This window comes from Triplophysa rosa, linkage group LG3 (assembly GCF_024868665.1).
Source record: "Triplophysa rosa linkage group LG3, Trosa_1v2, whole genome shotgun sequence".
NCBI classification, from domain to species: domain Eukaryota; kingdom Metazoa; phylum Chordata; class Actinopteri; order Cypriniformes; family Nemacheilidae; genus Triplophysa; species Triplophysa rosa.
The window spans coordinates 2,615,760-2,641,033 of NC_079892.1; the positions used below are offsets into that span (position 1 = coordinate 2,615,760).

The following is a 25,274-nucleotide window of genomic DNA, read 5'->3' on the forward strand; positions in this document are numbered from 1 at the left end:
CTCAATTCAATATCATCATGACTGCAGCGTCTGAGAGACTGATTTAAACGAAAAAGGACAGTCCCAGATTCATAGAGCCACACAGTCATGAGTCAGTCAGCCAGAGGGGACAACACACACACACACACACGCACACACACCCACATTTACCTTGTTTTTATATAAACCTGATTATAAATATTCTGTAAGAAAATTTCTGCAGAGTTTGAATAAAACGAAAAGTTAGCCATTTTTACTTTCGAAGACGTGTTCAAGGAAAGTTTTGTCAAATTTGACAAACTCCTGGGAAATGTACAAACAAGTCTACGCATGATGTAAGTACCAAAGGTCTCACAAATCGCCAAACACCAACAAAATGACACAAAAACTCCCTGTCTACAACACAACATTGTTTTAAGAAAAACACGTTATAAGACGTATGCATATAAACTTAACGTATCTTCTCTAAATGAAACAAAAAAAGTAACATTTTAGCATGTGATACATAATGTAACTGTAGAAGCTTGAAGACAACCTGTAACAAAAGTAACAACAAGCAGTTTTTTCTTCCAACTCAAAGCTCAGAAAATATTGTATGTATATATACATATATACATAAGCACATTATATAAGTATGGCGTGAGATGCTAACACCATGTATAATTTAAACACAGTGGTACTGGTGTTGTTTCTCTGTGATTCACACAGACACTAAATGTAATGAGCACCTCAGAGCACATTGAAATCAATACTGTACGTCAATTAATCGCGGCTCTTAACACACTATTAAAGAAGGTTATCCAGGACATGTGAAGAGAGACATGCGCGATGATCCATGAAACACATGTATAAATACATGACTAAACAGCGATGTGCCCTTAAAGGCTGCTTACGCATGCGACTCGATACATGTGAGAGGTTATGTCACATCTTATATTCAGCGTGACCTTGATGTGTCACAAACATGAATGTGTTCATACATGCGGATACGCAAACACACTCTGACTATCATCCGAAGCTCAGAGAATTTCGATTTATTTATGCTACAGCACTAAAATTTAAAAGCATGCATTTAAAATAAATTGTGACCATTGTAGACATAGTAATATCGTGCCACTTTGATATATACAGTACCATGATGCTTGACCTTGGCGCTTTAAGAAACTTCTAAGAATGATATTAAAGAAAGGTAGTGTCAAATGAAAAACATGATATTATGACACCAAATCCACCTAATAATGTTTCACTTTCGATAGCAAAAATGTCTCAATTCAAATTTATTTCTACAGCACTTTTCACAATTTATGCAAAATACATTTTTGCATGCTTTTTTTGTCTTGCTGAATGTATTTTATTTGAGGGATTTTTACATTTACTGGAAGACAAAAATACTGAAATACTTTGAATATACAACCAAACATGCATTTGTCCACCCGTCCAAATTACTGCAACTACTTTCAGTAAACTAAACCTTCAGCTGTGCAGAATGTGCGATTTGTAAAAACACACACACACACGCAGACACACACACACGGTGTACTTACACGCTGCAGTTTCTGGGTAAGTAGAGTAGTCTCAGCTTTTGACAGTCAAGAATAAGCTATCAAAGAAAACTCATCTATCATTCAGCCGGATCATGACATTTTCAGGAAGAGAGCGTGAGACAAAACAGAGAGGGAAGGGGGCTGGAGGAGGCGGGGTTTGAAATGGAAGTCGACGATGAAAGTGAGATAGAAGACATGGAAGCTGATGATGGAGACGAGAGAAGAAAGCGACAGCTCGCCAACTGTGAAGCTCAGAAGGGATGTGAGTGACAACCATTCCCGGGGGTCCGTATTGAAAACGAGACGCCATTGGTGGGTGCGTGACATGAAACGTGCAGGAAAGAGGAAAAGAGAGAAATGTGCATTCAGTAGCATGACTCGCTCTGAGCAAAGGCACACACACACGCACACGCACACGCACACGCACACGCACACGCACACGCACACACACACACACACACACACACACACACACACACACACACACACACGCACACACACACACACACACACAGGCAAAGACATCAGAGAAAAGCTTCAGTCCAACAGACACACTCTCTCTCTCTCTCTCTCTCTTTATGAAGTGTTCCATCTATGGCTGGAAAGCTCAAAAGAGCAGCTCTGTCTGATGTGAATTTCTTCATATATTCTTCTTCTCTGGGCTCATCTTCTGTTTGTGCTCTCCAACTGTATTCATCTCTAGCTTGGCCTTCAAACTCTCTCTCTCTCTCTCTCTCTCTCTCTCTCTCACACACACGCTAACACACTCTCTCTCTTTTTCTCAATTTCAATTTCAAAGTCTTTAATCTGCATTGTTTTATACACAATACTGCAACAGAACAGAATGGCTAAGATAAGTCAAGGACAGAATAGAATAATAATAGTTATTATTACACGGCTCGTTGGATTGCTTGATTCTGATTGGCCAGTCGCGACATTTGCAGGTTCGTTATTCCCAGATAACAACCGCTCCAAACTAATAACACACCTTAACCCGGATGCAGCAAATCATTTTGACAGGTACAGTTTATTATTACACAAAAAATAAATATGTCTTTTAATAACATATATGACATTATATTTACAAATGATTAAACCGAATTGCCTGTTCGTGACATTTAAACGTAGTTTCTTACCTTAAAGCCAAAAGTAAACGGCTTTTCCTCGCGGCAGGTCTGCATTCTGTAAAAATGAGTTATATAGAATATTTCAAATTCGCATTTCATGTCCAGTTTTTTTCTAGTAGCCACACTTCGCGTCAGTTCCTGATCACACTGTCGGCTGCCTGTACATTATCACTTAGAATACAAAAAAGTTAAAAACAGAATATAATAGAAATAAATCTGAAAATATTTATGAAAATGGAATGGAATATAAAATAATAGAACAGAACAGAATATTGTCTTGGGTTACCATAGTAGTCTGTTTTGGGAGTCAATGGTGACCCAAAATGGCTTATACAAACTTTCATTAAAATATCTTCATTTGTGTTCAGCAAAACAAAGAAATGTATACAGGTCTGTGACAACTGAAGGGTGTGCAAATGATAACAAAATGTTCATTTTTAAGTTAACTAGTCCTTTAAGTAAATTCAGGACCATCCTTTACGTAGAAGATATAATCAACAAATATGAATTGAGCCGCAATAGACGCATAACTGCTCCCCCGCAGTCGCACCTGCAACTTTAATCTTCTCTCCACTTTATGCTTTTGTCCTCAAACTCTTGCTTTTCCAGGATGCTATTCCCAGGCAACATTCTCTCAAAATTTGCATGTTCATTAGTTGATGATAGCTCAAGAAAAAGAGTGTCGGAGTCTATTTCTAAAACGCAAAGACTTCAGTTATCTGCCTGCATTGAAATCAGGCGGCTGAGATGTTTAGATCTACGGCTACGGGTAACAGATTTTTCATCAATAGCAGCCGCACCTGCGCACAGAGATCAATGGAGGGTGTCTGAGACCGGCTCAGCGTGCATCTGTCACATGAGCACCACAACTCCTCCTGTGTCTTTAGTTTTTATTTTAGCCTATTTTTATTTGCTATAAATATTCTATTTCAGTTTGTGAAATGTTACAACGTTTGGAAAAGATGACCCCAACATTTACTCACCCATACAACTTTTATACATTTAAAACTAATCATGTTATAATTTCATTATAAAGGTGCTTGTTCTAAACATTTTCCAAAGGTTTCCATGTTATTAACACTAAAACGTTGTAAACGCACCCTAATGTAGTCAATTAAAAAGAAAGAGGGTGAAAGTGCAAATGCACCACTGGTGTGTTTGCTTGTATTGATGTCACCTGTCACCTCGTAGCACACAAACTCACACTACAAATACAAAAAACACTCAATAACAAACATTCAGCACCACACGCACGCACGCGCGCACACACACACACTCTTCGGATTTATATACAAATTTTTAAAGTAGTATGCAGTACATCAGCACTGTTTGAGTACTACTTTCCATATACTATTAGTGGCATGCACTAATTCTAATCTTACATACTATTTAGAGTGAATAGTATGTAAAGTGACAACCAATCCAGTGGAGAAGTCCTCAGGAAAATTCAATTTCATCACATCATTTCCATAACAAATTATCGGTTCTTCCTAAATATGCCACTCACCGAAATAAAGCCTGGAGAAACTACTCTGTTACATCAAAAAGTGTCGAACGTAACAATAGGTCTTCTCCAACCCCAGGACAAGATGTAATTATCACAGACACACACAGCATCTCAACCGCCTTCATTAAGGATTTAATATCAATCCGGTTGACCTCACGAAATCCAGTCATTACACAGGGGAACGGCAAAGTCCAACTGACTCATAGCGTAAAAAAAAGAGAGATCCTTGCGTTTTGTCCTGAAGGAAAAAAACTAAATTCTAAAAACAACTCACGAAACGATAACTGATTTTATTGGTTATGAAAGATTTGGAGTATGAAAAGCAAACTACTGACGACCCAGGATGAAGTAATTCGAGAGGCAGAGCAAAAAAAAAACTATGTGAAAGAATAAATACAAAGATGTTTTTATTTCTTTGGAATAACATAAAAAAGTCATGCATAATCAGACGAGTATGAAGGGAATAGAGCCAACTTCTTGTTGATTTAAAATGAGCAATTGATTTGAATCTAAAACTAAACTCCTGACGAAGGGTTCTCTTTCCTGTGATGATGTTTCCTGTTAGGAAACAGGAAGTCAAAAGGGTTTTGCTTTTTATAAGCATAGATTAAAAACCTTTTGATCAGTTTAGATTTTATGGGATTTTGAATCCATTCAGATCCATCACAGAAATCGTGAAGAAATAAAAGACCTTCACAGCTTCCATCTGCATGTATGCAGCGGTTAAAAATCCTTCGTATTCTGAAAAGTGAATCTGTAGAGATTCAACGTCTCTTTGATGAAGAATGTTTGTATGGATGGAGGTTGGGAGGGTCGAAGGTTAAATCTTGAACAAACACCTTTCATCATCACACAATTGCAGGACCGTATGTTACATTACTAATTGTGATGGTAATGAAAGATTGGGACCCATTTAATGCCATATTTACATCTTAATTGTTTCACATAAACAATGAGAATAAATAGACAACAAATAGAAAGTTATGCTTAAGTCTCATCTGCGTCTCCTGAGAAAAAGAGTCAGAAATCTCACAAACGTGTCAAACTGAGCTCAGATTTGTCTGCAACCAAAAGTCAATATTACCGAAGATCTCAATGTCAACTAATTTCTCGTCATATTTACTCAAATCCAGATTATTTTACCTCTACAACCTACATTCATTTTACACCTCCATACTCTTCACGGATTTCAAATTTGTTCTATTTTTCTTTTGAGACTGAGTTGATGAATGAAACACAACTGAGAAATCTTCTCCTGAACTACGGAGAAGCAACATCTGAGCAACATAACATTCTTCTGAAAATGGCTAGAAGATGGGCATGTTTAATACAGTAGATCAAAAACAAAGCATGATAAAATATACAGATACAGGAAACATCTCCGTTGTCCTGTTTGCCCTTGGACGAGCGGAGGATGATGTATCTATATCTCACCGTCTGTCTGAGAATCCACCCGCCGTCGTACGCTGAAGTGAAATCCCATCCACCCAGCAGACCTACAAAAACGCTCCACTCATTTTTTCATATTTCCATCAATGCCTTATCTCCTCCCTCTGAAGGTCAGAGGTCACGTGCGCTGATGGAAACGCTGTTCTCACCCCTAGCGGCAGAGCCCTAGTCCTACATCAAGTGACAAGAGCAATGTGGCTAAAAGAATGAGAACACAAATTTGGTCCTGGTATTATGTCAGGAGAGAAGGTCAACCAATCTCTGAACCCTTCTCTATTCGCCTTTATCGACCTCCAGAGATTTTAATTCATTTTATGCGTTTGACAAGTGTAGAAATTTAACTCCCTACGTGAGAAGGATGGTTGAGTTTTCATTTAGCGAATGTAATGAAATACAAAATATATCTAAAAATGAACTCATAATTCTCAGTCACCTCTATTATACACGAGCACCTTTCGATGAATGATTTTAAAGTAGACTCGATCTGATTTTATTGCTTTTTTATTGACTTGGAATGGGTTCGACCTCAGCATTGACTGCCTCTGCTCCAAACCCATGCATTAATAAGGTGAAAACCTCTTTATTTACAAACACACACACACATGAATATGCAAATGTATTCCTACTGTGACTTTTAATTTAAATCTAAAAAATACTCTTAAAGGGACAGTTACCGAGAAATGAAAGTTTTGGAAATTCTTTCATCATTTATTCACCATCATGTCATTTTAAACCTGTATGACTTACTTTCTTTTGCAGAACACAACAGAGGATATTTTGAAAACATTGGTAACCAAACAATATTGAACTCCATTCGCTTCCATTATATGAACACAAAACCATTGACACATTTCTCAAGATATCTTCTTTTGTGTTACGCAGAAAAATAGTTATTTCCAGGTTTTGAACCATATGAGGGTGAATAATGTTTTTTTGGTGAACTTTCCCTTTAATATTAATATCAATAAATGCTCGATATTGAAGAATGGGTGTACACTGTATAGAGACCAGAAAATCTGAGAGATTTTGGAAACACTTTAGCAACTACACACAATGCTCTAGCAACACTGTATTAATGTTGTAAAGAAGTTTGCATGCTCATTTTCCTCAGAAAATCTGAACATCCTGTTTCAACAATTACAAAACACTTGACCCAACCTTGAACAGAAAACAAACCTTCTGGCATTCACAGAGTTGAATTAAAACATCATTTATTTTACTTGTTTTATAATTTATTTATTGTTTAGATTGTTTAGATTTTTGACGCTGTGAATTTTTGAAGAGTGGTATGTATATTGTAATGTAATTCACCTTTACAAGGGCAGCAAAGCCAGCCCATACACACTTTCTGCTAACTGAGTCATTTACCATAACGTTACATGCAGCGGCACGCCATCTAAGATTCAGTGAAGCAGACGCATGAGAACAGGTCACACTGTCAGCTGACAAACAGAGCTCTTCAAACAAAAACAAGAGCTTCATAAGTGCTTCATAACCCTCGTTCACACCACACAACGTTGATTCTCGTTCCTATATGATTATTGCTCATTCCGCACTAAAACATTTGAAAGTGGTTTAAATCGGATACGAGGACGACACGCATGAAAGGTTCAGAAATGCATGTTCAGATGGCGAAATATATGACCTTGTGACACCAGCTGTGAAGGTTCAAAGGTCACAAACAGTCGCCCTGGTCAGGAATATTTGAGTGAATTCAATGTCAGTTCATAATAGGACTATAAACATTACAAAGGGATGGTGGTAAATATATGGTGTCTCTTTCCTTTGATAACCTCTGAGGTCACTCAAGGTCGCGCCAATCATCATGGCCATTTAAATGTGATCTGAGGTTGTGATGTGGAAATTACAGCTCACTATTAAAGAAAATCAGGTAAAACATGTGATTTCACGCATCTACGAATGCAAGTCACAGGCAAACAATGTATACAGACGTGCAAAAATAGACACCATAGTGGCTGTTTTCCAGGGGTTGCCAGGGTGTTGCTAAGGTGTTCTGAACGGTGTGCACGTAACTCACCAGCTTCCGTTGACACCATCCACAGACGCCGCAGAGAGCCACCAGCCAAACGCCACACACCGTCACAGCCAACGACACCAACAGCACGGTCAAAGAGATCGAGCCTGTAACACACACACACACACACACACACACACACACACACACACACACACACACACACACACACACACACACACACACACACACACACACACACACGGGGTTAATTTCCATCTGAACAAGAGCAATCTGACATTTACTCTGAAGAGTTTATAAAGTCTATGAAGTTCTCGACATGAATCAATATTTCTCACGATAGGGGAATAAATGTGACTAATGGGCAAAAAAGATAAAAAGACACTCATAGAGAGCCATAGAGAAAGAGAGAGAGAAAGAATTGTGGATCTTGAGACGCAGAGAGAAGGAAGAGAGAGAAAAAAGAGAGTGCTTGTGAAATTAAACTTTCAGTTTTCATGTGAGTGCAACACAGGTGCGACTATTTGACCGGCACGTGTCAAGCAGGCAGCCCTTGACATCCTTGACATGCATCCTCATAAACCACAGCACCCGAAACAGTGTTTCCCATCCGCGTCATTAAACCAGATCATGCAGGTAACTATTAACATGTCACTAAACTGTAACCGTTTCTATGCCGTGACAGTAGACAACCTGTAACAGCGCACCCTGCGGCCATGCGTTCGCCATGATCTGAAATGCAACAGCGCATGAAATCAAGCCTGTGTAGCCGGACGCGTGCGCGCTCGCATGCTTACGAACAGTATGAAACGTTTGTCTCAATGCAACAGCGCATGAAATCGAGTCTGTGAAGCCAAAAGCTTTTACGTCTACATGCAAGGTTATTTTAGTTGACTAAAATGACAATTTTGAAAACGTTTCTGTTCGTTGAAATCAAATCAAATATTGACCTAAAAATGATTGCATTGTGTGTGTTGTCCGTCAAAAACAAAGTCGCAGAGTTTTATTGACTTAACACACACTTACACACTCTCAAACCAGGAGATGCTGGACTTGTGACGGACTCATTCTCCCGCCGGTTGTTGCGTACACTCGATAGATAGCAGCGCAGCTGGGCGCAGAGAGACAGACAGATCCCTGCTGTCGGTGATACGGCCGTCTCTCTGCTTAAAGAGCTGATTGTGACCACAGCAGGCATATAAACAAACAAACAAACACTCCACCCAACAACGTGCACTCACACGTACTCTCATTGGTCCAAAACCTACGTAAAGTAACCTGCAATTCTATGTTTCAGACAGAGATGGCGCTATGGAGGGATCGCAGCTTTAAGGAAGGTTAGGACAGTCAGGCGGCATCGGTCTTCATCGAAAAATAACCTTCAGCTTTATCATAGTTTTGTGTTTGTGTCTCTCTATTTCTCTTTCTCACACACGCACACAGTCTTATCTTTTATCCGAGTGTGCGTCAGTGTAATCGCCGTTGACCCCCGGGAGAGGAGAAGAGATGAAGGTGCGTCTCTGAGCCTCTAGCCTGGAGGAAAATACGGGTGATGAAATCTCAACAAGAGAAAGTGTCCCTGGTGAAGGACACGGCACTCGAGCCCCATTTGTGTCCTCCTAAACAGTGTGCAGTTAGCCGAACCAGACGGACACAGAGCGAGCGATGAGAGAGAGAGATACGGAGGAGTTTGGTTCTTGTTTTCTGTCTGAGGATAACGCTCCCTCTGCGTCTCCATTTGGCTGCTTTATGCGATTCAGATCTGTGATGTATTAAGTCGAGCTGTAATATTACAGAAAGTCCACAGCCATGCACATACCCACAGACCCGCCACATATAAAACACAATAATAATTCAGCGTCCCTCGTCTGATGTCCAACTGAAACCTCACAGTTTACTAAAAACATAAATCGAATAAATTATTTGCGGTGTCCCATAGGAAGCTTAAAATCACAAACTTTGATCTGCTCATTAGATCTCATTATTATCTCAAATGTGTCGTCTTCTGGACAAGACTGGAGTGAATTACACAAAGCCTGTCATGAAAATTCTGGGTTGTGTTTTACACTAAAATCAAAACGAATAAACTGTATTTTGATATATGTCATTGAACTTTTACAAATAAACAAACATCAGTTGAGCAAGTACTGTACATAAATGAAAAACTCAAAAACTATCATTCTTACCCAACCTTGCTTTACAATGGTAAGCTTATAATAACTCAACTCAACTCAACTTTATTTATATAGCGCTTTTACAATTTTCATTGTTACAAAGCAGCTGTACATGAGACACATTGACTACAAGCAAAACAATCAAAGTTGTACCTGCAAAAAAAATAATGGTTTATAATTTGAGCTGTCAGGTTTGACTTTGTGTGAAATGTCAGTTTGACCTTATTCGATTTTAACACACACGAAGAAAATAACACAAAGCAATTGAAGTTATTGTTTTATGTTTTAAAAGTAAAATGACAATATGAAGCCAAAGTTACAGGGATAGTTCACCCAAAAATGAAAATTCTGTCATCATTTACTCAGTCGCAAGTTGTTCCAAATCTGTATAAACTTCTTTGTTCTGTTAAACACAAAGTAAGATATTTGGAAGAATGATAGCAATTTTCAGTTCTGGGACGTCATTAACTACCATCGTAGGAAAAACTTTAATGGTAGTCAAAAGTTTGCTCTCCTAAATTCTTCAAAATATCTAATTTTGTGTTCAACAGAAAAAAAATATATTTACTAATATATTAGTTCTGGGAAAATATATTATATATATATATATTTTGTTCTGTTGAACACAAAATTAGATATTTTGAAGAATTTAGGAGAGCAAACCTTTTAATTTTTCCTATTATGGTAGTCAATGATTGTCAATGATGTCCCAGAACTGAAAATTGCTAACATTCTTCCAAATATCTTCCTGTGGGTTTAGCAGAACAAAGAAATGTATACAGGTTTGGAACAACCTGAGGGTGAGTAAATGGTGACAGAATTTTCATTTTTGGGTGAACTGTTCCTTTAAGGACTGCATCAAAGCAAAATTCTTTTAGCAACTTTCTTTTGACACTGTGGCATTCAAGCACATTTCCTCATTTTTATGTACATCATTCATTACCCTAAAAAGAATGATATAAAATATAATAAATGTAAATATTATTACATTAATAAAGTAATTGCATGCATTAAAGGAGTAGTTAACTTCAAGATTTGCCCCCATTGACTTTCCATAGTGATTGAATGGAGGCAAATGTTGAAGTGAACTACTCCTTTAAATTGATACTGATTTAAAATATCTATAAAATGTGACAGACACTCTGCTGATACCCAATGGAGAGCAGAGCACATAACAACGTATCCAACTGTGATCAGATCTCAGATCAAGTCTTCCAGCAAAAGTCTCAGTATGAACTCACATTTCTCTTTAAACTCTACCAAAAACCCAGCTGTCTAAATTTTATTTTTAGCAAAACATTTTAAGAATGACACAAAGTTGATACTTAAGTGAAACATAAAACTTTCCTGAGCTATGGGAGAGCATCTAATGAGCAATAAATCTTCCAGGTCGTGTCTGTGTTTCTTCTTCGGCTCTAAGTGAGACTCTGAGTGTATTAGTCTTATCAGAGGTACGAGAAGATGATTATAGCTCAAGTGCATTAGTGTCACACACACACACCGACTCTTAATCATTTACTGGCAGTATAGTTTGAGCTCCACTGCATTAAAATTCCTGATACAGTAACTCATTCTGTGGTCAAAATGAAATAACAGCACCCTGCCGTTATGGTGTTTAGATCTAAAATGTCATTTTTAATGTTAAAAACCACCTTTCCAAGCTCAGTTTTTACACGCAAAGATGTTATCCAATATTAAAGGCACAGTAACAAAAAACAGCCTGTTCAATTCTAAGAAATCAAAACATACTCAATGCCTGCATGTAGATGCAAATGCTATTCAAAATATTGCAACAAAAGCTCAAGTTGATGCATTTTGCGTCCCAGAATTTGTCAGACTACATCCATAACACATCTCAAGTGTATTCTACTGCTAAAGCAGGTGTTGCTGTAAATAAACTATGATTTGTTTCTGAACTATTTTCATTCTGCTGAGCAAGCTTAAGTTACATGTTTATAGCTAGTATATAAATAACACAGATGAATAAAGAGAGGTAAAATGGTCACTTGAAATTAAACGTGTATGTGAAGAGTTTGGTTCCAAAATGAAATAACTCCTTTTTTCCAAAAATCATGTTTTTTATTGTGCATTCCAATTAATATCAATCAAACTGCAGTTTTGATTTAAGCCATAATAATACAAAAAATACAGCTAACTAACACACCAGGTTTGAGTTGGTCTATGGTGCAGTCTATTTTCAGTTCCTCAAAATAGCAACGCGCCAACAATGCGCCTGAGCACACCTCTTTTTTAGACCAACATGCCCATGGGCGCACAAATGAGCGCAAATGCATTTGCTATTTAAACAACGCGGCGCAGGATGGTTAAATGAGAACTGCGTCGGGTGGAAACTAGCAAAAACACTTGTGCTGCGCCTTGCACCGCGTTGCGCCGGGTGTACAATAGGGCCCATGATTTTTGAAAAAACTTTAAATTCTCATTTTGGAAACAAACTCTTCATATATTCTTACCCAAACTACTTTGCTAATTGCAAAAATGAACCACTATACAAGTACAAAATAAATATTTTCAGATCACAGTTCTAACTAGCTTCCAGTCCATCCCTCCATCTCTGTCTTTCAGTGTCATTTGTGGGTCATACGATATTTCAATTTGCTGCGGTAATTCACTTTATCAGACTTGAGGATCTGATAATGGACCAAATTGTGTTTTATGAAAAAAGAGGAAGAAATAAATGCATGTAGGAAGGTGAAACAGTCCACCTGAAAGCTCTCCTGAATGGAGTCACTAAAACATCCTGCTGGTGCTCAAATATCCAGAACTCTCGGCTGTGACGCTCTTACGTAACCTGCTCGTGACGTTCTGCTAAAATATTCAAAGCTTTTAAAGCACCCGTCTGACTTCTACAGCTGTGCTGCTTTTACGCAGGTGATGCGAGTTCAAAAGCGACATGCGTCATATTCCGATGATGTTAATTGCCTGTTTTCCTCCTGTCAAGAAGAAGGCCAAACAAAGCCATTAAGGGCCAATGTTACCAGTAAAATGAGTAAAACAAAAAAGAAACGATAATATTCTTGGTTATCTGCTAGGGGTGTAACGATATATATCGTAAAAAACTATTTTACAAGGTGGCTAATCCGAATAAATTTGTACGATGTGAATCATACAAAAACGTAACAATTATCAGAAAACGCAGGCTAAGATCGTACAAATTCATACGAATTAGCCTCCTCGTAAAATAGTTACGAATTTCTGTGAGATTTTGTTGGTTTAATCCTGTTATTGGAGCTACCAACTGGTAACCTGCGTCAACGCTGTTTTATTGCTTTGTTTTTCAATTTTGTGCTTAACCGATTAAAGAAGTTCTCTTCGAGTTTAGCGTTTTTTTATTTTATGTTCAAATTCTGTTTTATTTTTTAAAGCAAATCCTTTTCAATTACAAAAGGTTCATTTAAAAAGTGAATGTTAAATGTCATAACGTGATCCAAGCAATGCGTATTATTGTTTCATTCAGACGAGCAGCCAAAAACACAACATGAAGCCAATTTTTTACGTTTGCCTACTTTCTGTCTTTACCATGTGTAACAGCAACATCTGATGCACAAATCGCCATGGCGACCCGATGACCCGGAATGTTGGAATTGTGCTCTGGGGTGCGTGAGCGACTCGAAGTTTCGCTCCAGGACTAAAACAGCGTGTGACAGAGACGGCACCATTACATAACCACTTGCAGCATCTCTGACCACTTTAATATCGTTGTCTTTAACAGTCATTAACGGGTATTATCTTAAATAAAGGTGCGTACATCAAATAATTAGACCCCTGCTGCAGGCTGAATGAAATATTAATTACATGTAAGATGATTTAACACTTTAAGAGTCGTAATACCGCTTTCATGTTCAACCTTTCATACAGTTTTCCTCCTGTGGCCGTTCTGGACCATGCTTCTGCTCGGTTCTATCGGCCTGTTGTCATGGATACGATAATTTAATCTTTTCCTCTGCAAGTCACGTGACCCCGACGTCCCATGTGTGATCGTACCGGCAGTTTGACGGACAGATTTAACACTGTGTGTGTGTGAGCCGAGAGAAAGGAAGCACGCTTCTGTAAATACAGAGACGGGCATCAGTAAATGAAACGGCTGAACACCTTGTTAAAGGGATAGTTCACCAAAAAATAAACATCCGGTGACCATTTATTCACCTTCACGTGGTTCAAAACATGTATGGGACTTTTTCTTCTGTTGCACACAAAAGAAGATATTTTGAGAAAATGTTTTGTGTTCATACAACGGAAGTCAAAGCCGGTCAGAGTTGTTGTGGTTATCCCCGTTCTTCAAAATATCTTCTTTTGTGTTCTGCAGAAGAAAGAAAGTCCATCACTATCACTCGGTAAGATCCGAACACATCTGTACAGCATCAGTCAGTGTCGCTCATTCATTCTTCAGCTTTTTCCCTAATTCAATACAGTATCAAATGTCCACAGCCAAACACACAGACAGACAGTGTGTAGATAAAAGCTTTAGTCTCAACCAAAAGAGAGATTTACATTGCATGAACTTAGTATTGTATGAAACAGAAAACCTCTGTCTCTCTCTGCCTCAGTTTCAGATTCTCTCTGTCTGTCTGTCTCGCTCTCTCTTTCTCTCCAGACTTCTCAGTAAAAATGTCAACACGTTCCTAAAACTCATTGGTAAGATGAACAGACTATTGAAACAATCGCGGCCGTCACCGCGGACAAAAGGCGCTGCCTCTCTCTGTCATATCTGCTTCATGATGTCACTCATGAATAGATAAAGATTATGGGCTTTATTGTGTGTTGATGAAGTTGAACTGCTGTCATCATTTCAAACTCTGCAGTCGTGCTGCGCAGCTGATAACGCAGTCACACAGACACGCTTCAACTTACTAACACAATCAGCAAGTTCAACCCAAGATTCGTGAGATCTGACCACATAACCGAGTTGGGTTGGTACTTCATGATGCCAAAGAAGAACCATTGTGGCTGAATGGTTCCTTTAACCAAAGTCCGTTAGACACACATACATACAAACAGACAGACAGATAAGACAGATAAACAGAGGCACAGACAGACATACAGGTACATAGACAGGCAGACAGACACACAAATCGAGATAAATTAAACACATAAAGACAGACAGACACACAGACAGGTAAAATCACAGACAGACAGTCAGCTCATGTCATTATGTGTGAGTGGTTGTCAGTGTGGATGATTTCTTTAATAATGAGTTTGTCCATTAGCTCTCTGATCACTGATGGTTTAAAGGTCAGATGTTTTCTCTCTCTGACATCTTCATAAACGCTCACGTTCAACTCATGGTCATCTGTTACAGCCTGACTCGCCCACTCTCTCTTTTATTTCTCCTCTGTTCGCTCATCCTCTGCGTTTATCTCGTCATCCCTCTCTCCGCTCCCGCCGCTATACTCTATTCATTTAACAATTTACCATCATCTACCGCTATAATTTCTCTCTCGCTCGCCCTCCGTCTCGCTCTGCCGTTCCATGATAAAGCCATAAAGATGGAGGGCAACAGATAAACAACTGCCGGCCGACTCTCCAGCCCCGCGGGGACGAGACGAAGAGCACAGGGATAGAAGCAGAATGAGAGATAAAGAAGTGAACAGGAAGATAAAGGTGGATGGGTCTGTAATGCTGTTTCAGAGAGAGTCAAACACATGTTTGTGGGCGTGTCTTTAATTATTGCAATACAGTTCCTTTTTTTTAAATACTTTTGTTCTGAAAAGACAAAACAATCATATTTATACTGTAGATAATACAGTGGGTAAAAAGTAGGTGTGCTCAAGTCTGTCAGTAATCCAGCTTTCTATCCACCAAAACCATCTTGAACCAGCTAACGACCGGTTTAGACCAAATACAAGCCATGTAAAACCATCTACCACCCTAAGCCTGTTTCAACTGGATTTTCCAGCGGGACAGGAGCCCATTTGGCCTCCGAGTCTCATCTGCTCCACAAACCGAGACATTTCCAGGTTCACGCCCTAGATTCCCTCAACACGCATGTTTACTGCTGGTTACACACACACACACACACGCACGCACGCACGCACGCACACACACACACACCACGATGTGTGTACACAACGCCCACCCTCGAAACCAGGCGGACTTGCCATAAACAAATGACTGAAGATAAATCAGCACCTGCTGCCCTCTCTCTCTCTCTCTCTCTCTCTGTTCATTCAATTCAAGTGCCTTGTAAGCAGGTTTTATCATACGTTTGCATGTATAGCCCGACGGGCTCCAGAAGGGGCTGTTATCCCCGCAGCCCTGAACTGAGACACAGCGTTTGAGTCCCGGCCGCCCCTGAAGTCTATAAAACAGCCAGTAAAACAGTCACCTGCAGACGCAACCGACACTCGATCATCCGTCTGTTCACAAGTCGTCTGCACGCCGGTTTCATTTAAGTGTGTGTGAATGTGCATCTCACCTGGATGTCTGTCTGTTCATACGCCGTTTTCTCACTTTCTGCAGTTTGATTTTTTTGTGTCAAAATGTTGCTGAGGTTTTTGACTTAGTGAGTGTTTTATGTTGTTTATTGCACTCTAATTGCAGCGTTGGGTCAAAAAAGGACGAACCCAACCTTTGGCTTTTAAGATGGGCTGTTTCAACCCAAAATGTCGGGTTGTTTTAACCCATTTTTGGGTCAAATATGAACCATTTTCTGAGTTAATTTAACCCATCGCCTGGGTTCGTCCCTTTTTGACCCAACCCTGGGTTGAAAATAACCAAGCATTGTTTGTTTATTTTGTATTAAAGTTTGTGAAATGTTCGCCGGTTCCCGCCTCCTTCCTTCCCTTCTATTGAACATTGTTACAGCCGTTTTTTAGGAAATGGAAAAAAATGCACTTTTTAAATGATAAAATACTGTTTTGTAAAAGTTGACAAGCACTTTTTAAATCATTTTAATTGGTGAGATTTTTGCAAAACCAACGAATAATAATGATTTATGGCAAAAAATGACGAAATACGGAGATACAAGGTTTCAGAAGGACAGCAGCGTTATCTAGCTGTCAAAGACTGAACAACTTGGGAAACAATATAAGTAAAACAAACAAAGTTAATTATTCTGAAATTTGTGTCTGATACCAGCAAAGTTCCCCAGATAAAGACGCCTGACATAAAGCAGATTAAATGACCAGCTGACTGTACATTATCCAACTCATTAAACAGCTACTTACCAAAAATAAATAAATAAATGCACATGAAATATTGATTTGAGTTGAATTTTTTGTGTTATGTGGAAAAACAGCAATGTAGGAAATCATGTTTCCTGACGCAAAGACTTTATCGGTCATTATTAGCCACGATATTAGACACTCAAATATTCAGGAGCCTCAGAAAAAAGCGTGACTTCAACTCCTCGGGTGCTTGCCGACCGTATGACATTTTCTCCAGAACAAATGAAGGTTCTCGCTTATGTGCCGGGTTTTCTTTTAACCCTGACATTTGGTACCAATTTGTCAAGCGTCTCCTCTCGTTTCCGAGCAGATCTCATCTCTGGACATCACGCACGCTAACAGCCTTGTGCACACGTTTGCCAAAAATAAACGTTAGAATCTTATTAAGAATTAACAAAGACCCACTGAGACCCAATATTGAGTGGCTCCTCCTCCTTTTTAAAGAGCCAATTGTGTTGTTTACCCCAGATACCTGGAATCTGATGAGAAGCTGAAGTGCAGGATGATGTCATAAAAATGGTTGATCTGTATTGGCGGAAGTGAGAGACTGTACGTTCTGAATGCCTTTATTTTCTAAACATGATGTTTGTCAATGTTGTGCATCGCACTTCTTAACATATTCATGCAAAACGTCCGAAAACGTTCATTTTATGAGGACTAAAAATAATCCACACACACCTGATTGAGCATATACACCCGAATTAGCCTGCTGCTTTACTGCGACAAAAATAAGTGTGCCTCTGGAAAGTCCTTCGCCGTCAATGAAGTTCTGTTCAACTGAATTAAATTTTGTCAAATGAAAAGGACGTTTGCGTGCCGGTGGGGATGGTGTCAGGAGAGGTCATGTGATATCTACAGTCATTGCAGCTGATCGCCTGTAGGTGAGAACCAGATGTTACTAGTTCTCGTTTATCTGTCGGAAACACACACGTCCTGCAGGAACGATAAAAAACACAAATGAGATCTCTTTGAATGTTCAATTATTTCTCTTAGATAGTAATGAGATTAAAGAGAGCAAACGGAGACTTTTGCTTAAATGTGGAAGGAGTTGATTTTTCTCTACGTTTAAACACGTGACTGTAGAAAAATAATACATTCGACGGACGTTGATAATAAAGGTTGCGTCAAAAACAGGAAGCACTCATAAATTATAATTAGGATACATGGAGGAGCTCCCGTGTGTAAATCTGACCTTCAGCCTCCACGTCTCAAGTCACAACGCCCCCTCAAAAGTGTGCACCAGCAATTACTTCTCAATGGATGGAAATCACGACCTACATATTTTCTTATTGAATATTCTGTCGTTTGGAAGAACCTGACAATGTGGAAGTTCAATGTTGTCTAAACCTTACATTCACATCTAAGGCTTATAAGATTTTTTTCTGCTATAAAAGACTCGTGTCTCTGTTTCAGAAGAGATCTCCCAGGTCTCCTAAGCTAGACTACGAGAGAGCAAATGTGCCTCTAGGTGCCTTAATGTAGTTTCTTCCCACAATGTAATAATGGGAAACACATAAAGACAAACAGAATGAGAGGCACAATGGCCCCAGAGCCCCGAAGATCATTTACCAGAAGCGGTGAGAGAATCAACACATCACATCTTCAGTGATACAGAGCAAACTGTGCAGCTTATAAAAGTAAATACAGATCTTGTGTGAATTTGACCGGCCACAACACAAACACCATGTGACTATATCTACAGTATATGTTAACAATGCATTAAGACTCTACGAGAACTCGTAAAATGAAATTATTCGATTTTTTCGCTCACCGATCAACAATGACCTCTGACCTCAACAATAGACCACTCACATAACAAACATTTAATAGCATATGGCTCTCATTTGTGATCACATTTGGCTGATAAACCTGAAACAGGTTGTGTTCAATTACTGTCAACATTTACGAGGATAAATTCAGAAGTGAAGGTCAGCTGCGGAGAGGGTTTAAAACAGAACGCAGGCGCGTGTCATTTTCTACTGAGGATTTCTAAGCAATCTCTCATTTAATAATGTTTGTCATGCCCTTCGAGCGGAGTAATTTAAAGAGCCTTCACTTCAGATTATACAGCGTGAGAAGACAGGTCAATTGTACAACAGCTTGACTGTAATACGCACGGCTTTACAGTAAAACCAAACACTACACCTCACTGTTCACCCGTGAAATGTCCCTCAGGGTCAAGAGCCGGTGAGTTAAGATGGGCACATTATGACTATAAACACGAAGCTTTAAGTTCTCTCATACAGGAATAATACGCTCAAGAATGAAATCTCGAGTTTTTATTTTACGTAGCATGAACTAACAATAAACAATAGTTAACAAATAACAATAAACAATAGTTCTACAGAATTGATTAGTTGTAGTACATATTAATTTCAACATTTACTAAATACAAAATCTGAAAAGCTAAAACTTTATTTAGTGAAACAGATAACTCTGTTTTTACCATTTTTCAAAAATCATGTTTTTTCTTGTGTTTTTTCTTAAAAGTAATTTACTTAATTAAAACAACCTAACTGCAGTTTGATTGATATTAAAGGATATTAAGAGAGTAGTTCACTTCAAAATGTTGCCCCCATTTTGCCCCAAATTTGCCCCCATTGACTTTCCACAGTAGGAATAAAAATGACCATGGAAAGTGAATGGGGGCTTATTTTGAAGTGAACTACTCCTTTAATTTGAAGGCACAATAAAAAAAAACATGATTTTTGAGTTGAGTTATCCGTTTTTGCAAAAAAAAATGCTTATATACTTGTATATTTTTGCAAATAAACTCATATATACACAGGCTTATATAAAGAGTTTGGTTCCAAAATTAGATAACTCAAACAAAAATCATGTTTTTTTATTGTGCATTCCAATTAATATCAATCAAACTGCAGTTGGTTTGTTTGGATTTAAGCCATAATAACAAACAAACAAACAAAAATACAGATAACTAACACAATAAAAACATGATAACAATATAAGAAACATGATTTTGAAAATGTTCTCATTTTGGAACCAAACTCTTCATATGTATGTTAGTTCATGTTAGCTGATGGATTAACTGATGGTTATGAATGAGGCCTTATTGTAAAGTGTTACCATTTCTGTCTGTAAATAAATCTCCTGTCTGAAGTATTATTGTGTGTTTTTGATAATGTACAGCTCGGCTTTTAAGCGCCTCAGAAATTCTGTTTCATTTCAGGGACTGAATCTCTAAATCGCACATATATGCAGCCAATGGCATATTAAAGGCAAAATCCCTTCGTATTACCAGACGTCTTAAAGCGAGAGTTTGGACAGACGGTCTGCTTTAATGCTAAATGCTGTGCTCAGCAGAGAGAGAGAGAAATATGTTCAAGTTTACACTACCGAAAACCCCTGAAAATTCTACCAACGCATTGGTGTAAATGCAAAGCTGATGCTGCGCTGCATGGACAGTGAGGAACATCACAGACAAAAGTGTGCATGTGACATTGTGACATGCTCGAAGTTCTATAGCAAATGTCATGCCGTAGTCAAATTTACAGTCCAGTCTCCTCTATAGGTTTCCGAACATCTTAACAATGTCTCAAACTGACTTTGAATTGCAAACTTTAGTATCTTGGTCAATCTGAGAAAAGAGATCTCAGTATCTCAGTAAAATGAATGTAGATTGTGTAGGTCAAATCATCTGGATTTGGGTCAATTTGATGAGAAATGTTTGAGTTCATGTTGAGATCTTCAATATTGACTTTTGATTGCAGACGAGACAAATCTGCGCTCAGTTTGACACATTGTTGACATCTCAAGACATTTTAGGAGAAATATCTGAGACGCAGGTGAGACTTGTTTCCATTTGCTCTTCATTTAGTCTCGGATATATAACAGAGATCTCATCTGTGATTTCTCATACAGTATTTATGTAGTGTAGCAAAATTCAATCTTATTCAACTTCAATTATTCAACATTTCAGGCTACAGTTTTAAAATAGAACCCAGGCCATGAATGAAAGGCATTTTGTTTTCCATTCTGTGCCACGCTGAATCCATTCCGAGCCTGTAAGTCTGATCTGCCTGCCGGGCACACAGCAGGGCACCTTGTGTATATTCCCAACACAGACAGACAAAGATGGAGGACTCTCCGAGGTGCTTGTCCTCTGAGCCGACTGGCTTTACCGGGTCGCGGCGAGACAATGGCTCTAAACATCCTACTGAGAATGAATTGTTCGTAGCTGACCTTTCCAGTACTTCAGAGGAGCTCTTTGAGCGAGCGAGAGAGACAGAGAGAGAGAGTGGGAGAAGGCTATCCGTGCGGCACGTCAGAGAGCTGTTTGGCCGCTATCTGGATCAGATCAAAATTTCTCTGGATTCAGGATGGCACAGCCCGGGGAGAGAGAGATGCAGCCGGGGGGCAGAGGGCTTCTGTTGCCAGACGGCGAACAAAATAATGCCGTGTGAGCTAAAGGGAGACGAGAGCGCGAGACCAACACGGATGTAACCATATTGTGTCGCATGTTTTACGCTGAGATGAGCTCTGCCTGTGCGGGGAAGAAAAACACAGATATATCAATAGAGAAATAGATTATATTGATATATCAGATTTATTGCAAACAAGCTGCTGGTGCTTCGAATGAATGTTGTTGTTACTTTCACCAAAGCACATTAAAGAAAAAAGATTGCTCATTTATAGTTCTTATTTGTGTTTCATTTATGTACAGTATGGACCGGCTCAGACGTTCTCCTGAAATGTCGACACAAATGAGTCACCTGTTGACATGCAGTCGAGAGCTGTGTAATAATGGACAAGTCAATTGATCTTGAAAGAATTTGACAGGAAACCTCATTTTTATGTTTGAGATGCTAAATGCATGGTGACACAACAATCGAATTTACAATCCAAGAAAACCCACGTGTGGCTCCTGTACGATTTCACAAAGATGTCAAGAGCTCAAACTGGGCTCAGATTCTGCAAAAAAAACGGAATTTAATCTCACACATTTCTCATAAAAACATCCAAGATCAAATAAGAGCTATTCACATTAACCCTTGTGTTCAGGTGTGTCGGACATGCTTCTAATGTTTACCAAAAAATATATCGTTTTAACCTCAGACATTTATATTTATTCATTATCAACGCGTTTCTCACCCAGATTCCTACATCGTTTTAAACAAAACTTTCACATCATTGTGATTTAACATAGGTAAATAACAAAATACAATGCATCACGACATCAAGACAATGCATAAAAGATTGATTGATAAAAACGAAATAATGCTGTCCGTTTATAATACTGAAAGTCTAATAAAGACCATTATTGATTTCGACGTGCATTGTTTTTCTTAAAAACGAGTTCAGTAAACGGTGTCATCTCCATGTTGTTTTAAAGGTTCTCAAAGTCATTCACACGCGTGATGAGAATGATGCACATGGAGTCGAGATGCTTTAAGTGGTGAAGGAAACAAAAGAAGAAGCGAGGTTCATCTCAGCCGCCGGTGGTGGACGCAGGTGCGGTGCGGATTAAGTGCAGGATCTGGGAATTCTCCGGGATGAAGTGTGCTTCACACCTGATGAGGAGCTCTCGCTTACCGTGCTCAAGGTCACGAGCAGATGTGGATGAACCCGCGTTCCGCTCACAGTTCAGAGAGAGAGAGAGAGAGAGAGGCTGGCACACAACAATGGTTTAGTTCAGCTTGCGTTATCATTGGTTTTCAGGAGGTTGCTCTGTGGTTGCTTGGGCGTTCACTATACTGTAAATCTATGGCTCATGCACAATATGATAAAGAACATGCATTAGAAACGTAGATAATGTCATATGTTCAAAACCACTAAGAATGAGTAATGTTGTGCCTTAGCAAACACTATCAATAATACACCAAGTACTTCTGAAATACTCGTGTCTTCCTCCCAACATCTAGCATCTCTCTCGCTCTGATCCTAGTTACTGTCCTCCGCTCCTCCTCCTCTAAGATTTATCCCTCGCCCATATGTGTCACTTCTCTCCCTGAAGTGCCCAATCTGTCTCTCTCTCTCTCTCTCTCTCTCTCTGTAAGCAGTTTTCTGGTGCCGAGCGAGCGAGGAGCATTAGGTGTGAGGGATGCTGTAAGCGGCGTGTATCTGCTGGAAAGGGAACAGATGAGAGGTGCTGAAGAGCATCACGGCTTCAGGAGGACTGCAGCCACCTGGTAACCATCAGCCGTCCAACAATCTTTTCATGTTTTTCATCGACGTGCTTTCTGGCTACAACAGGCTGGAGAAGAAATATAAATAGTCTAATGACGTGCTACTTGGCAACCCTACAGAAATCAGATTTATGGCTATATATGAACACATGTATAAAACATAACGAAATCATGCACCTCTATAATTATAAGAAGTTGTTTGCACCGCGCACTTTCGTCACCTTATTTTTGTGCTTAAATCTATTGATTTCCTACTGAAATTTTTGTCATCATTTATTGTCATTTCAAACCTTTATGACTTTCTTTCTTCCACAGAACACAAAAGAAGATATTTAGAAGAAAGTTGGTAACCGAACAGCATTGGACCCCATTCACTTCTATTGTATGGACACAAAACCAATGCAAGTGAATGGGGTCCAGTTATAAACATTTTTCAAAATATCTTCTTTTGTGTTCTGCGGTTTGAAATGACAAGACGATGACAGAATTTTTATTTTTGGGTGAACGATCATAAAAATATGATCGTACTTACAAAATTAGGAATTATTTTGTTATACCAGGAATACAAAACACAAACGTAATAATACAGTACAATTTGTTGGTATATATTTTTAAATATACGTGTCCACAAACATGAAGCAAAACACTAAATCATTGGCAATTTTCAATTACTTTTTTTGTGTCACGATGTCTCGTTAGACCCGCTAGCATAAGTGTTATTGAAATCCATACAGTAACGTGTACATGTGTTTTACATGTATTTCCATTTCTCTGATTGCTGTATGGGAAACATCACTCATCCCTGATTCATCGATCAGCAGCTTCTGTAATATCCTACACTTAACAATTCACCTTGTGACCTTTTAGTGCTCAGCTAAACCTGAGACGATGCATGTAGTAACTGTGTGTGTGTTGTGATCCCGTGATGACCGTGAACCGGTCGGACCAGCTGCCTAATCTGATCATCTCTGTGTGTCCATGAATTAACACCACGAGTCCTGAAATATTCATGAGCTTTCACTGGTGCTGCTGTCTGTCTGTCTGTGTCCATCTGTCTCACTCAACCTCGCACAAATGAGATCTCGCTTCTTTCTCCTAGACAGCGATGAGATTAAATGGAACGCAAATGAAGACTTTTGCTCATCGAAACGCCATTCGCAACCCAAAGGCCACTTACACACTGCAGGTAAATTCAGTTGTCACTTCACCTTTTAATGCTTAATCCTTTTCTGTACACACACTTCACTAACGGATGCTGGATAATGAAGGACAGAGGGATGCTTTTTGTCCTCTGACTTCCTATCACACACAAGAGAGGATCTAACATCGCACACAGGCCCATTATTAGATATGTGAGCTATATCAGTGTGACTGCAGGCAGTACAAACACACTCATAATATCAGCAGTGCAATAACACGCTCTGTGTGTGTGCGTGTGTGTGTGCGTGTGTGTGTGCGTGTGTGTGTGTGTGTGTGTGTGCGTGTGCGTGTGTGTGTGCGTGCGTGTGTGTGTGGCGGTTATGTAATCTAAGTGCTCATTTTATGATACGATGAGATGTGGAGAAAGTATCACATAGTCGCATTTCTCTCTCTCTCTCTATAAATCTCTACGACAGGCCCTCACTCACACCCACCAGAGTGTTATAAATCAAACACTACACAAAACAAATAATGAGCGATTGTGCAACAGGCATCAAATACAGAGAAACAATGTCTATGAGGAGGCCTGGAAATCTCTGGGATGTCACCTAAAACATCTTTATTTGTGTTCCAAAGACACTGGGAGGTCTTAAAACATGTTGAACGTCATGTGGGCGAGTCAAAAATAACACAATTTTGATTTTGAGGTGGACTTTTCCTTTTAGTGAAGCAATTTAGTGACACTCACAATGTTAACGTCTTGCTTCAACTGAAACGCATGTTCATTTTGAAACACGAATCATCGTTGTGGGGTTCAAGCCAGCTCAAATGCATACTTTTATTAAAGCAAAAATCAGACTGAACGCTAAGAAGTTCATGTTCAAATGATTTTATAAGCCTAATTTAACTTTATAAACGAATGGCTATGGCGATAACATGTTATTTTACATTACACTAGTCAATTGGGGCTGTATATACTACACATGCGTGTGCGTGTGTACATATAACACTGCTAATGTTATTCCCGT

At 39.1% G+C, this 25,274-nt stretch overlaps 1 protein-coding gene across 2 annotated transcripts in view; it reads right to left on the bottom strand.

Annotated features, from left to right (window-relative positions):
- syt7a (synaptotagmin VIIa) overlaps positions 1-25,274 on the bottom strand; it is a 76,088-nt gene that overhangs the window by 39,293 nt on the left and 11,521 nt on the right. For both annotated transcript variants that reach the window (XM_057329707.1, XM_057329708.1), the window contains exon 2: positions 7,645-7,748. In XM_057329707.1, coding sequence (XP_057185690.1) covers positions 7,645-7,748 — 104 coding nt within the window. The remainder of the gene's footprint in view (positions 1-7,644; positions 7,749-25,274) is intronic.